The sequence below is a fragment of the Mytilus edulis genome, chromosome 3, assembly GCF_963676685.1.
Source record: "Mytilus edulis chromosome 3, xbMytEdul2.2, whole genome shotgun sequence".
NCBI lineage: Eukaryota > Metazoa > Mollusca > Bivalvia > Mytilida > Mytilidae > Mytilus > Mytilus edulis.
This window is the reverse complement of record NC_092346.1, coordinates 44,765,240-44,781,721: the sequence shown is the minus strand read 5'-3', so window position 1 is coordinate 44,781,721 and position 16,482 is coordinate 44,765,240. Positions and strand designations below refer to the sequence as shown.

At 31.6% G+C, this 16,482-nt stretch overlaps 1 protein-coding gene across 6 annotated transcripts in view; it reads left to right on the top strand.

The window, feature by feature from the left end:
- Window positions 1-3,672: 3,672 nt before the first annotated feature.
- LOC139514279 (spermatogenesis-defective protein 39 homolog) overlaps window positions 3,673-16,482 on the top strand; it is a 28,969-nt gene continuing 16,159 nt past the window's right edge. For 2 of the 6 annotated variants that reach the window (XR_011662590.1, XM_071303291.1), the window contains exons 1-7: window positions 3,673-3,803; window positions 8,745-8,825; window positions 9,513-9,633; window positions 10,637-10,780; window positions 11,477-11,506; window positions 12,841-12,957; window positions 13,357-13,445. Coding sequence is in view for 3 of the 6 variants with exons in the window: in XM_071303291.1 (XP_071159392.1) it covers window positions 3,786-3,803; window positions 8,745-8,825; window positions 9,513-9,633; window positions 10,637-10,780; window positions 11,477-11,506; window positions 12,841-12,957; window positions 13,357-13,445 (600 nt within the window). In the remaining 3 variants the exon portion in view is untranslated. The remainder of the gene's footprint in view (window positions 3,804-8,744; window positions 8,826-9,512; window positions 9,634-10,636; window positions 10,781-11,476; window positions 11,507-12,840; window positions 12,958-13,356; window positions 13,446-16,482) is intronic. The other 4 variants (XR_011662591.1, XM_071303293.1, XR_011662592.1 and 1 more) reach the window with 2 other exon arrangements.

Below are 16,482 nucleotides of genomic sequence, written 5' to 3'. Positions count from 1 at the left end.
ATCAGGCTGCGCTCAGCAAAGTATTTTTATTGTACCATTAATTAGTGTCGGATAAAATTTCTAAAGTACTATAGTTTGAATTTTGCATTCATTTATAAAAAATTAAAGTTGATTTTGTATTTTTAAGCAATAACATATATTCAGCAAGTAACGTAAGTTGCACATTTTATAACCGTTGGTGCAATTTCAGATCCAATGCTTAATGCAAAATTATAACATTTTTTTTTGGACATCATTGATCATCATTACTTTGAAATATAGAAGAGTAAAATTGAGAATGGAAATGGAGAATGTGCCAAAGAGACAACAACCCGATCATAGAGCAGACAACAGCAGAAGGTCACCAACAGGTCTTGAAGGTTTACTTGATGATGGCCTGAATTTTTTTATATTGACTCGGTATACATTATTTAGCCTTGCACAAAGGCCGACACAAATTTTATTTATATAAGCGAGCGGGGGTATCACGTGCATTTTTACGTCATACCACGGCTCCCATCCGTCCGTCTAATGGAAAACTGTGTTCCTTTTTCATATATAAGATACAATTATAATTCTCAAAGCGGTATATATCAAATATGTGTTTGCATTAATGCAAACAAGATTAAATAATTGATTTCAAAAAGTTTTCTATTTAAAATTATATTTAGTAATGTAATAATGTTAAATAGTTAATTAATAATTAATCATTACATCATAAGTTCAAAATATGCTTAAGATACAATTTAGGGGAAGTAATTGCATATCCTTAATTTCGAAAATTTGTTCGGCAAGTCAGAAATATACATGTATGCAGTTCACCAGAGTTAAGGTTTATCTATACATTTCTACAATGTGAAATATTCTCTGCATGCAGAAAAAAATGTGTTATTTCAATAGTTTTAAATCCTGGCAGCACCTTATCTGATCTGCAGATACCACAACCAAATGATTGCAATGGACAAACTGGTTTTATGTTTCAAACTAGTTTGCGAAAAGTAAAAAACAATATTATTGCACTCCGAGCAAAATTTAAAACGGAAAGTCCCTTACCGTAACATCAAACAATTGGATGACTCTAATTGGGGGTCATGGATAACAACTGTCATATTCCTGACTTGGTACAGGCATTTTCTTATGTAGAAAATGGTGGATTAAATTTAACCTGGTTTTATATCTAGCTTAACCTCTCACTTGTATGCCAGTCGCATCAAATTCCATTATATTGACAACGATGTGTGAACAAAAAAAAACAGACATAAGGTCACAGACCACAATTAAATTCCTCAATTAGTTCTTTATAACGTGTTGTTTCATGATTAAAAATAATGCACCTAATTCTTTTTGTCCAATATTTTCTGCGTGTTTCTATGGTTGGCCAGACAAGTGTCTGTAGGATTTTGGTAACAGTTCCTGGTTCCCGAGTATGGTTTGCTGTTTCAAATCGGGCAGCTCTTCCTTGTACCATCTCGATTTGGTTTATGTGGCACCTTTTATATGGGCCCCACATCTCAGATGCATACTCAAGGTGGGGTCGAACTAATGTTTTGTATGCGCTCTCTTTTATATCGGAAAACCTGTGTCTGTGGTATTGTCTGGTTGTTACGGTTGGTCTCTTGATATAATCTGGAATGATGACCGATGTTTCTCCATGTAGGATGTTATACGGGAGTATAAGCCTGGCTCCTTTTCTGCGTGTACATCTTGTGGACACTTATTTACGTTCCTTCTTACAGCAGGAAACATAGGGGTCCAAAGAACGTCACCTGGGATACACCGGAACGTACTGCTTTCGTCTCACTAATTTCGCCTTCTACACAAACTCGTTGATTTCGTTTGTAAGCCATGCGCTTATCAAGCTCAGAGCATCTCCTCGGATACCGTAGTAGCTCATTTTCTGTAATAGCCGCTAATGTGGTCTGTGTCAAATGCCTTTGAAAAATATAAGACGAGCTAGCATATCTACTTGCTCTATCATATCCAAAGATCGTGCGACTGAATCTATGATGTTTACTGAACAGTTGAGTTTCACAGGAGCAATGTTGTCTGGAACCGTGTTCGTAGTCCCCTAAAATGCTTTTTTTCCAAGTGGTACATTACATGGCGGTAAATGATGTGTTTCATTGTTTTACAGCATATAGAGCTTAGAGAGACGGGCCTGTAGTTGAATGCTCGTGTGCGATCACCTTTCTTGTAGATAGCTGTGATGTTAGCTAGATTCCAGTTAGTGGTACTGTCCCAGATACCAAAGCCGGTCTGGTAAGATATGTTTGTCAGGAATGGTGATATTTTGTCCGCTGCCTCTTTTAGGATCCGAGATGGTATCATGTCTGGCCCTACAGTTTGTTTTATGTGTCCAGCTTTCTAAGTAGTTTGTTTATGCCATTTGCTGTTACTCTTAGTTTGTCTTTGTCTTCGATTGCTTTTTCCAAGAGATAGCATTGCATTCATATTTTCGTCTGTGAATACACTATCATACTGTTCATTAAGTATAGCAGCTGTCACCTTCCTGTCTTTTACTTCTGTTCTTCAAGGTTGATATATGTTGACTGTGTCTTTTTACCTGGACTAGATGTTGTATTACCAGAATTTCTTTCCCATGATAGGCTTTTTCTGTTCTTCATTACCATTGTCATCGTTTAATATGCCACTGATGTATCTATCGTGGGCCTCTCACATGGTCTGCTTGACAATACCTCTAGCTGTTGAACAGCTATGTACCCCCCCCCCCCCCCCCCCCAAGTGTTCTGATGTATCGTATCTTTAAGCTGTATTGTATCTGCCTTCACGTTTTCTGGTTAGTCGCTTGATGGTTTGGTTCATCAAGGGCACATCTTGTTTTCCACTGATGGTTTTTAAGGGACATGTTTGTTTACACTCAATTTTTGCACCAATGATAACAAGCCCAAACACATCAAACGAATATTTTTGACTAGCTGAACACATTTTCGAAATTGATAAAATCTAGTTATTTCCCCCTAAATTGTATCTCAAGCATATTCTTAAAATGTGATATTATGTTTTATTAGATGAACTGCTGCAAGATTTGGTTATCCGACATTGATTTTTACATATATCCATATGGGTCAATTAATTTTTCCCAAACTAAGTTAATAGGGGGTAGGGGGGTCAGTGAAAAAACTATTTGAATTAAGTTTTTTATCCTTCATTGAACTTTTGATGTCGTCCCTAAGGCTCATGGTATATCAATTACATAGTTGGTCAAACATAATAAGTATTGAAAATAATGACTATATTAATATGTAATATTATAAACAATGATTATGAATTAGACATATTGACAATTTTATAGAGTTTGTTCTGCTTTACGCAGGTTCAAACTGTCTGAGATGAAAGAGGAAGTCAATTTTAGGATTGTGTATGAATTATTATTTAATAAAAAGATTATATTATTTTCATGTTTTTTGAAATTTTGTAGGATCAACGATTATATTTGAAACTTTATGGTGAAATTTTCACATCGTAAAATTAATTAATGTAGCTAATAATTTTTTTTTTTAAATCAACTTTAAGTAAAAAAAACATTAAAATATCGAAAATGTTTTATCTGTCCCCTACAATGGCTACATAGCTTGTGAATGTTCCCCACCAAGGTTCTTTATTTTGGCAATCGATCGTCTTTCATAACGTAATATGTCCGGAAAAAAATCACTTGTGTTTCGAGAGTGGACCGAAAACTAGAATAATATAGACTGGTTGAATAGTTGCTTTCTCATCTCCTCTACTCGCCTTTCCATTACTGATGTAAACAAAATCCAGTAAAATCAGAAGATTGAACTCGTACTATGTCGTCTTTAAGGAAGGTTAATGTTTGTTTATTTACACTGTTAACGTTCAACGTCCCAACCATATGTCCCCATTCAGTGAGTGATTCAGGAACTTTCTATTTTTAAAATGCATTGATCGTCTAAAAAAAGGGGGGGGGGGGGGGGGGGGGTGGGGGTGGTCCAATCCACCACCACCCGAACCCAACCCCTCTGGATCCGCCACTGAATGTGAATTAAACAAAAATGTATGTGGTGTTTGCTTACACCCTCGTTCTTCAGTCTCTCAGTGGATTTTTTTCTCATTTGGCAATCATGTCGCATCTCTTATTTTTCTTAAAGGTCTGTCAAAAACTCAAACATTAGTCATTATCCAAAATTATTATAACGAAATCAAAACAATAAAGATAACATTCAACAAGGTTTTCAAAATATTGACAGTTACTAGTGTAAAGTATCCAGCTGAAATTCCATCCGGCAGGAACATGTTACAGAAGTTGTTGAACATTATTTTTTTATCCAGAGGAAAATATTTCACTGTGATATATTTTCCATTGCCATGAAATTCTATCTAGGAAGTTAAAATATTGAATAGTTAATAAAAAAAAAACTTAATCTTTTCAAATACTTTGGATTAATAATAGTGTATTTCAATGTAAGCTAAATTGTAAATAAAAAACAAAATATATGTATTAAAATCGGAAATAATTTCACGTTGATAGTGGGTCTTCCCATTGATAGAAATGAATCCGGGTCTGTTCGCGCCCAATTGCGTTCGCACCCATCCACACCCATCCACATTCGCCCCCATTCACTTTCGCACCCCACATGTTCGCACCCAAATTTTGCGAAAAGTCCGTTCGCACCCCACACGTTCGCACCCAGTTTTACCGATTTTTTGTAGGTGTATTGGTATAAATATATATGCCATTGTTTCTAAATAATTCGAGATACTGACAAGTCTTTTTGTGTCATGACAAGTTTATAAAAAAAAAGTTTTTGTTTTTAAGTCTGATTCTGATATTCTGGCAACAATAACAACAATTTCCTTTTTGTGTTGAATAATTCTTAATCATGTTTTGGGTAGTGTATTGAAATAATTTGTTTTTCACTGTTTCTAGTCAATTAAATGCGAATCTGACAACATGTTGAACAAATGGTATGCATGGTTTTTTGGTGTCAAAGGATCAAAGGAGCCAAGCTGTTAAAAACAATTTTCTTTCATGTTTTTTATTTAAAATCTTCAAAGTTTTACTCCATGTACTCATACCAAGCTAAATACATGCAGTATTTACATCAAAGCAATTTAAAACAACAATCATGATTTATAAACAGTAAACAATAACACCAAATTAGGCTGTGTATAAATACCAATTAGCAATAATCATACATAATCAACACTTAATAATTAATCATCAAATTAATAAAAAAAAAAAAATTCTATTCGATAAATTCTCAAATTTTATTCAAATAGAATACAATTATTTGTTATATTCATATAAATAATTTCTAATAATTTAACTAAAATTTTATTAAAAATTGGGCGCGAACATGTAGGGTGCGAACAGACATGGGGGGCGAAAATGTGAGGTGCGAACGTGTAGGGTGCGAAACTATATTGGGCGCGAACAGACCTGATACCGATAGAAACAAGTGCCTGTGGATAGTATTTACCTGTGAAATATTTTATGTCTTATTTAGTAATGTTTTAATTCATCTGTTTATATAAATTAACAGATATTTTTTCAAATACTTTGGATTAATAATAGTGTATTTCAATGTAAGCTAAATTGTAAATAAAAAACAAAATATATGTACATGTATTAAAATCAGAAATAATTTCACGTTGATAGTGGGTCTTCCCATTGATAGAAACAAGTGCCTGTGGATAGTATTTACCTGTGAAATATTTTATGTCTTATTTAGTAATGTTTTAATTCATCTGTTTATATAAATTAGTTTAAAAAATTAAGAATAAAGGAAAAATTTTAATATGAAATAGATTAATTTACGAAATATAATATCTAAAATATAAATGGCTCATAATTACCTCCCTTTGATTGATAGATTATGCAAATATGAACTATCTTGGTGAAAACATTTATAAATATTTGGTCAGGTATACATATTGATTGTGAGTTCCTCACATAGTAGACAATGGGACTCTATTTCACAAGGTTCTGTGAAATATGGAACAGAAAATATATATACATGTACATTGTACTGGTAAATACTATCCGCAGAAGACAGATAGAATTTCACTCCTATGGAAAAAAAATCTACCTGTGAAATGCCATGTCTGGAAAGAAATTATGGTGACAAATTATCCAATTATCCCCAGGATAACATATCACAGAGGAAGAAATAAACTGTAAATGTATATGGAAATGTGGTTGGGTAAAACTAACTTTTGTACTTCTAGATCTCAACCCTCCCCCTTTTGAATCTCAGTATAGATTAACAGACGTAGTGTCTTTTTACCACAAAACAGCACAGAATACCACAGAACACTCAAATTATACCACAGAACTACACAAATTACAATAAAACTACTGAAATACACAACAGAACATTAAAATTACTTTATAAAATGAAAATCTTATTATTCAAAATTATATTAATTCTTTGAATCAGGTTACACCAATGACATGACGATCAACTGAATGAGATAAAAATTATCATAATTGTTTTGTTATTTGGCATATTTTTTTTTATGTTTGGAGACCTTTTAAACACTCAACTAACATTGGCATAATTAAACTCTAAAATAAACATTTAAAAAAATAGTTTTGAGAAAAAAAAAATTACTGCACAGTTTCCACAGTCACCAATCAATATACACGCTTTGAATAAAATGTGGTGTTCTGTGATAATCTGTGGTGTTCTATGGTAAAAAGACACTCCCATTAACAGAACGTGCAAAAAAGAAAACACAATAAACATGATAAAGACAAGTATTAAAAAAACACTTTTCTCTTGTTTATTTAAGGGTATATATACATTGTACTACACATTCTAATTTTGGTACAGAAAAATTTGCTATCTTATGCCATTTTGCTTTGCATTTAACCTAACTTAACCATCCCAATTGGCCTCCTAGTGTTGTCTATATAAAAATGACTGTCCCACATGAGTATATATACATATTAAAAAGTTTTGAAAATCTAGTTTGTCTTTTAACCTACCGGCTATGTCATTACAAAATAACATTTGATAGACATGTTTTGTTTATGCCTAAAATTAAACGAATAGTACCCTCATAAAATGGCTGTTTAAAAAGTTGTATGTACCAATCATTTGATGCTTTTTATGGACCTTATTTTGGCAGCTTAATCTTTGTGAAAACATGTGTTCTCTTCAACAATGTGAATTGCTTTTTAAACCTGAAAGACAGAAAAATGATTTTGAATACACACGAAGATGAAGCTCTAAAGTTTAATGAAAAATTAAGCTTCACACATAATTAACCGGATTTTTGTGACAAAAATGTCGGTTATTGATTTGGGGATGTACGGCGGGCAGTCGGGCGGGCAGCAATCAAATGTTGTCCGTGCATTAACTCATGAACCCTTCAGCCAAAGCTTTTAAAATTTTAATATGTTGTAACTGACACCTAAATGAAGGTCAAGTTCAATAATGGCGATTTTGACTTTTACCGTTCAGGAGTTATGGTTCTTGAAAGATTGAAAAATGGAGTTTTCAGTCGTGTCTGTGCATTTACGCATGAACTGTTCTACCAAAGCTTCCCAAATTTTAATATGTTGTTACTGATGACAAAATGGAGGTCAAGTTCAATAATGACGATTTTGACTTTTACCGTTCAGTAGTTATGGTTCTTGAAAGATTGAAAAATGGAGTTTCCAGTTGTGTCCGTGCATTTACGCATGAACTGTTCTACCAAAGCTTCCCAAATTTTAATATTTTGTAACTGATGACAAAATAGAGGTCAAGTTAAATAATGACGATTTTGACTTTTACCGTTCAGGAGTTATGGTTCTTGAAAGATTGAAAAATGGTGTTTCCAGTCGTGTCCATGCATTTTCTCATGAACTATTCAACCAAAGCTTTTGAAATTTTTATATGTTGTTACTGATGACAAAATAGAGGTCAAGTTTAATAATGACGATTTTGACTTTTACCGTTCAGGCATTATGGTTCTTGAAAGATTGTAAAATGGCGTTTTCATTCACGTTGTTGCATTTACTCATGAACCATTCAATCTTATGAAGCTTTTCAAATTTTAATATGTTGATACTGATGACAAAATGGAGGTCAAATTTGATATTGACGATTTTCACTTCACCATTCATCAGTAATGGTTCTTGTGATATTGCCAGGACACAAATAAATATTAATAAATCCGGTTTGCTGTCGTTGTGACAGCCTCTTGTTTTCAAAATGTTTTTGAAATTTATGAGTTTCATATGAAATTGTATTGGTTTTTTTTGACATAATACTCCTATCCTCTCCTTTTAATATGGGTTTATGTTAAGAATAAACATCATTATCTAAAGGTACAGGCAAAAATTGACACAAAGTAGTCAAATATTTAAAAAAAAATCTCATATTTGATTTATAACAATGTAAGCTATATGTTAAAAAATCGAGAATCTAAAATTGGTACATTAAGTCGAAAGAGCATTTGTAAAGGAACAAAATAAGCTAAAAATATTGATAGGTTATGGAGCTTCTTTTTCGAGATATTTGATTTTTTAAAAATGGCTAGAAAAGGCTGACTCAGACTGTATTTGGGTCTCAAATCAAAAGAAAAGAAATCTAGATTCTGCTTAAATTTAAGTAAATTAAGTTTTATGAGCTGTTGATTCAAATATGAAAAGAAAAATGGGCATTTTGGGGCAAATATTTTCCCTTGTATTGAAAGAAAAAATCCAAGGAGCCTGAACATCTGAAAAAATTCTTTAAGTTAACCTCACCTAAGTATGTATTTAATTTTGTTGTATTTAATTTTGTTTTTTTCAGAGTTCTGTGGAAGATGAATACTGGGATACGTCTAGGGCATCTGCAAAGAAAAATAAAGCATTCAACCTGTTTGATGATACGGTAAGATTCACATAACTAAACTTAGTGATGCTTTTGCTTTTTTATGCCCCCACCTTAGCAGGGGCATTATGTTTGTCAGTCTGTGTCTCTGGTCATCTGTCTGTCCCGCTTCAGTTTTTGGTCACGGTAGTTTTTAAAAAGTTGAAGTCCAATTAACTTGAAACTTAATACACATGTTCTTATCATATGATCTTTCTTATTTTAATTCCAAATTAGAGTTTGACCCCAAATTTCACTGTCCATTGAACATAGAAAATGATAAAGCAAGTGGGCATCAGCACACTATGGACACATTATTGTTTATTATATGCATTTATTTTTGTAAATTTCAAGTTTATAATTATGAATTCAAATTTTGTAAGGAGCAATGTAATTTTTGACTTCCAAAGTGATCTATAGATAGGTTTCGTTATGACAAAGTTTAAGTTTGAATTACTTCCCTTGGCTGTCACTTTAAAGGGGTCATTGGTTGATTTACATATTGGACTAACCAAATTGAAACATGTGGTATAAAGAAGTAGGATAAGCAATTCTTACTAAATTGTTGCAGAGGGTTCAAGAAAATTTGAAAAAAAATAGAATTGTTCAGAACACAACCTTACTACTGTCTAGCAGTCAGTATAACAAGTTGAAATACTATATTCAATCTCTTTTTCCACTTACATTTTATATTTTGTTTGTCAACAGGTGTCTGTAGAGACAGCAGATGATTTACGGCGGTCCAAGAGGTTGCTGCGATCATTTGAAGAGGATGATGATGAGTCAACTGATACCATTAACTGGGACGGAACCCCCTCTGCTGAAACAGGTGATACATATATCATGATGTATTGTTTTATGTATACATGTTATGCTGCCCATCAAGGGCCCTTGATTGGAATAATAAATATTCTTATACCATTTTCAGATGTTTAATTTTTCTTCAAGTGTGTAAAAAAAAAAATTGTTAAATCAACCAGCTCTACAAAATTTTGGAATGAATAATTGTTATAATCAGTTCTGATTAATTATTTGATGGTTATACAATTTGAGAAGATATTGCTGATAGATTTGTGTTATCCAAATTTTCATGTTGCTAGCTAGCTCCCTAATTAAGATGCTCTAGAACAGGACTCAGTACACCTTTTTCATAAAAAAATGATAGGATAAAAGAAATAAACACATGAGATTTAAGTGAAGGATATATTACAATACCTGCAACAAGTATGAACATAAAGCCTTATTATAGTAGAGTGATTGTTATTTATTTTCTATATTCGTTGATATTTAGTTTGTTTGATTTGATTGTTTGCATGTGTGCATGGGAGTCTAACAATGAAAATTGTAGAATTACTATTAGATAATAAAGAACATTACTGTCCTATCAATAAAGCACATTATGACAAGAAATATATTAACAAATGTAAAAAAAAAAAAATTCTGGCAATTTATCAGCTTATTTTAGTTACAAAAAGATAAAGTTACTTTGATGCTTAACCAACTAGCTTTTGAAAAGTATTGATAAGCAATGGCAAACAAGCAAACTGTTAAGATTGCCTTTACAGTATTTATAATTATTTTTATTTATTTACATATTTGATACTTCTGAGAGGCAGAAAAAATGTTTCTTCTGTTAATTTTTAGAAATCCAACTTGATCTGAACTTACTTTATAATTTTGATTTATTTGACAAATTGTCTTTCATGAAGCATGTGTATCAAAGCCTGCATAGATATTTTCTATTTATACACTATAGTATTATGAAAATAAAGCATGTTTCAATGTTATGTTGTATTTGTTTCATACCAATATATGCTTGCATTTATCAAAAGCGTCAAGAACACCACAACCAACCACTGTTTCTCCTTCCCCAATGCATCAGCCAATCAAATCATCCCTTTCACACGACAAAACCAGAGAGAGGCTACATCCAATTCAGCAGATGACACACACAAGATCCCAAAGTTTTACCATTGGTGAGTTTTCCTCCAGACACATGTGAAACTTTCTGTTATTCACCATATTTTACTAGTTTAAATTTTGCAGTGGCACTATGCAAGTTTTGTTAACATCACCTACATAATTTTCTTCAGAATTTGCAAGTACAATGTAGGAAATCTAGTAAAAAGACAACTGCAAACTTACAATATTATTTTGGCATAAGAATCTATAAAATTAAACCAATTTTTAGGTAAAGATTGAATGAATTGAAATCGAAACCTTATGGGACTGACTTGATATCTAAATGTTCCAAGGCTGATACACAAAATATAGTGCATTGGTCATAACATTCTATACCTACTATCCATGAACATTTCCAGGAATTTATCGACGTAATATATGCTCAGATATTCAAACACAAAATGATGTTTCACTTGTCAAGAAATTAACATAACTTTTTGCAAGGTGCAGGAATCTAATATCTGTTCTAAAAATATAAATTATGTCATTGTTAACCTCATCTTTAAAAATTGGAGTTATCTTCCTTTGTCTAGAATAGCTGTTAAATCAACAACAACCAATGCAATATTTAATTTTACTTCCCACTGATAAATTGGAGCAATATTTACCGTTCAGTGCTTACAAGCACTTTGATTTTCATGTTCATAATGCTCTTTCAAAAACATGTCATTGTTTGTGTTTGCATACTAACCTCCATGTTAATTTTCCAGACGCACAAGATCAAAGCACTAAAATTGAAAGTATGAACATCCTTGCATGCTCCCTTTTCATATTATTATTATGTTCATTTATGTATATTCATATTATTCCTCATGTTATCATTGCAAGCTTTATGTTTGTTTGTATTGTTTAATTTTGTTGGAGGCTTGACAATGATTCCAATGAAAATGGCAGTCTAATATTTGTATAGCTAAACATTTATTGCTTAAATTGACCTTTAAAACTTCATGAGCTTACTTGACAAGTAATGGTAAGATTTTATCAAGCTTTTCTCAGTTATTGTCAGCTGTCGAGACACAATATATAGACCCAGAACTGGAAGGAGAAAATGAATAATAAGCATATTATGTTATCACAGTCTTTGAAATATTTTGGTTTCATGTATTATTGCAATACATGTACCAATATTCATAGATTTGGGGAAATTGTACTTTCTTGGATCCTCGAGTTCTTTGCTTGAAAAATTCTTCATGCAAGCAAATAGGAAATTTGTGTTGAAAACTTATATTTATCATAGTTCATTTTTTTACCCTGAAGTCCTTGAAAATCATTATTTAACTACGCATGAAACCATATTATGGGAATACATTTGAATATCTGATTTTTGGTAGTCAACTGAATAAATAATTGCATAAACCATTCATGTTCTTACCATTTTTCATGTAAGAGTTCAATACCATCTCGACAGTTAAAGAAGCTTTTTTCAAATAGTTGTTGGATATTGAGATCAAAACCATTTTGAGTCATTAAAAAAACAAAACTTGTTGAAGTAGTGTTTACCTTGAAGACTGAATTTTTTGTGACTGATTTGCACAGCTCGCTATGTTTGATTATTTATTTTTTTTAAATGAAGCAATGGCTAAAGAAATTTGAAAACTTGTCCAAAACCATTTTAATACATGAATGGTTTTAGCTATAAGAGAATTCCTTCCTGGTTGCCTACAGCATAAAACATCTATATTCATATTCATATTCATATTCAATCATGTCAAAGTTTTTTAATTGTAATTCATTATCATGCTTCATTGATATATTGCATTTATAAAAACATGTATAATATAATGCAGCTTGAATGTATATTAAAATATGTAATCAGAATATATGTTATGATAATTTTAAAGTGAAAGACTTTTTGTTGTTAAGCAAGACAACTTTAGATAAAAATATTCTTTTGAAATTGAACTTGAATTGAAACTTTTGTTATTGATATTTGGACTTGTTTTATTTAAATTAACATGCAAGAAGCAGAAAATAACTCTTATAACTGCTTTAAATTAAAAATTTTAACATACATGGTATGTTGTTTATACATATTATAAGAAAGTATCATTGAATCTTTTTTGATTTTTTCTAGGTGCAGGAAATGTGTCATTTCAGCCAGATTCAGGGTCAATGTTGTACAGCAAATCACATGAGAAACTATCTACCAGCACTTCTAATACATCCTTAAATAATCAATCCATTCATGATGGTAAGTTACTATGGTTACCAGATACCATCCAATACTTTTTTAGATATCAATATAACAGATTTCTGGTGTACATCAAAGAGACAGTAACACTGGAATAAAAATTTAAAGAGTTTTTAAAAGAGGTTGAGTAATATGAAATGGCTCGTAACCCTTGTACTCTGACATATAGGCTAAACGGATTACTCATAATGCAAAGAGAAGATGGCAACCAACCATATTTGTGTCAGAAATGTGTTGTGATGATAAAATATTGTTGTTATAGGATACTATAGATATTCTTAATTAGGAAATTGACCCTTACAGAGTCATTGTCTACAGGAAAGCAGTAAAAATATTTAGTAGAAACATTAAAACATTTGTTTGTTATTGAAATTTTTTTCAATTCTTTTTATAACATAGTTGTTACATCCTACAAACCAAAAACTCCACAAACAAATGATCCAAAGAAATTGGTGGAACAGATTCAGTTTTTACAAAGAGAATTAGAAGTAAGTATTTGGTCGGGTTGTTATCTCTTTGACACATTTACCCTTTCTATTCTCAATTTTATTGAGTATGTCCCAAATAGATGTTAAATATACAGGCTTGGACTTGTAATAAGAGTTATTTCCAACATAGGAAATTTTTCTGGTCTTTTGTGTCTGTTTGTCTGACACTGTTACTTTTTCATTCTCATTCATGTTAATGTTTTTAGTTAAGGTAGTTTACGATGAAGTTATGGTCAGATTAACTTGAAACTTTTATTACACATGTTCATTATAATGTGAACTTTTAGAATTATATTTCAAATTACAAATTTGATCCAGATTTGATGTTTTACCTAACATGGTTGAGCAAATGTTTATAGTGTCAAAAGACATTACATCATACAACCTTGACACGGAATTTAAAGAAACTTTAACTAAAATCAAGTATTAGGCCACACCAATTTGATTAATAGTTCTTTGGATTTTCCCGCTCCTGTTTTGGAGAAATTGACTTTTCAATAAAAAAAAATTACCGTCGTAAATTTTACGGCCGCATGCAGCGCCAAAATTAGTTTATTCTTGACATTTTTTTTTCTCGTAGACGTTTTTCTTGTGCATATATTGCTCCAATCTATTCAAACGCATGTGTAATAAATCAATTTGTTAATAAAAGGTCAAAAATTAGGATGCCAACATGCAGTCAGGGGTCCTACGTGTACAAGTAATTTTTATTTACTTGAAGAAGTAAATTTTTTTATACTTATATAAGAAAATTTGTAGGATACTTATACAAGTGAATTTTATTTACTTGTATAGGAAAAAAAAAATTGGCTAAGTTATGTCCCTTAGACATTCAGATTTTTCTACTTATATAAGTGAAAAAGTCATCCTATCTTCTTTTCTTAAATTCTTATAAGGATTTCTTTGCTCTAATAGAATTTTAAATTGTCTGTCCTTAGCAGATGTCTTTACTAAATTAATAACTACTTGTCCTATGCAATTATCTGACACTTCATTTCAGTCAGGGATACTACTTGTACAAGTAATTTTTATTTACTTGAAGAGGTAAAAAAAAATATACTTATATAAGTGAAGTATACTGTTTGAATAATCTCCCCTTAATTTTCTCAAAAATTTACTTGTATAAGTAAAAAAAATTACAATCCCAAAAAAATTCTCATGTTTTGAAATGTAAAAACATGCCTTTAATGATTTTTCCCAAGTTGGCTCATAATTTTTTATTAGAGTTCAATGTCTCATCTCATTAATTCAACAAAGAAACTGATTGCGCAAAGATCTTAAGTATTTGCGCAAGGCCTTCAAAAATTGCTCCTTGGGGGCTTGTAAATGACCAGTGTTCTGAAGATAACAGACAAATGGGATTTTCATTGTCCATGAAATTACACTTAAATGATTAGTAAAGACATCTGCTAAGGACAGACAATTTAAAATTCTATTAGAGCAAAGAAATCCTAAGAATTTAAGAAAAGAAGATAGAATGACTTTTTCACTTATATAAGTAAAAAAAATCTGAATGTCTAAGGGACATAACTTAGCCAATTTTTTTTTTTTTGTTTTTTTTTGGGGTTATTTTAAGTTATTTGAAATTGATTTCTTTTTACCTATGAAGACCTGTTCTAGAAGACAAAATAAAAAATCTTTTGTTAGACGACCATGATCACAACAGTACTCGTAGTCCGAGATTTCTCTGACGTCCAACCGCTGTTTTGTCAGACAAGCTGGAACAGTAATCTCGGACTACAGTACTCGTTAGAACCATTGTCATTACCGATCATTGTTTCAAAAAACATAGTCCCGAGATTAATCTGACGGCTGTCAAGTTAGCCAGACAAGATATGGTGTTGTTGTCCAACGACCCCAGCTTGTCAGGCAAAACATGTACAGCCGTTGAACATCAGAGTAATCTCGGACTACAACAGACATAGATAAAGCTATCTGTCTTGGATGAAATTGATATTAAATTCACATGATTTAATTAAAAAAAAAAAAAATATTATTATATCTTATTTTGATGAAAACCCATATCCCCTTGTTAGTCTATTGACATGCACTCAGAACTCTTTTGTAATGGACAATTTAAGGGTTCCAATATTCGAGACCAAAGTGGTGGTGGCTTGCAAATAATAAAAGGACATGTATTATTGGTGCAACCACTTCCAGTTTGAGATACATTTCAGATTTCAGGGGCAAAAGGAAAATGTATTTTACCAAATCAGAATATTGCATGTGAATGTGGACTTAATGAATTTTAAGGGAATATTTTGTTACACTGAGATCTCCATGCATCAATATAACTATTTTACTCAAGATGTTGTTGCAATATTCACCACACTCATTATGTTGATCATATTATGGATAAACATTTCCAACTAGATGCCAAGCAGCCAATAAACAATCACTACTATATATGAAAACAACTGTATCAAAGATATTTAATATTTTCCAAGGGCATTTTTTTTAACATACATATATCTTAATTAATTTTATTCAATACAATATACATGTATTAACCTAACTAACACAATCTCTCTCGCTAAACTTTATCAGCTTTGCCTCCTTATTAATTACACATGTGTGCATTTGTGAATTCAAATAAAAATTCACACAGTTAAAGCTTATTTGACAAAATAATCAAAATTATACTATAAAACCAAAGTGAACCAGAAAGTAAGGTATGGTATAGACTGTACTACAGGCACAAATACATCAAATTATTTGCATTAGAGCATGTTTCTCCTCTTTTTTCTATGAAGTTACCCAGTTTTAACATGTACATAACTTTCTAAATTGCACAATTTAAAAAAAAAGTAGACCGCTTGCTCCACTTGCAGAGCACCTGCCTCTACAAAACTCATTTTCACGAATTTTTTACAATCAAAAAAATTTCGCTCGCTCGCCCCATTTTTTTTGGAGCTTATGTTCAAAGAACTATAAATCTAATTGGTGTGGCCTTACTGATTGATCAATATTAAATTTCATAATTACTGTATATTTATTCAGCAAATAGTTTTAAGAATTTTAAAAAGAAAATATAGTG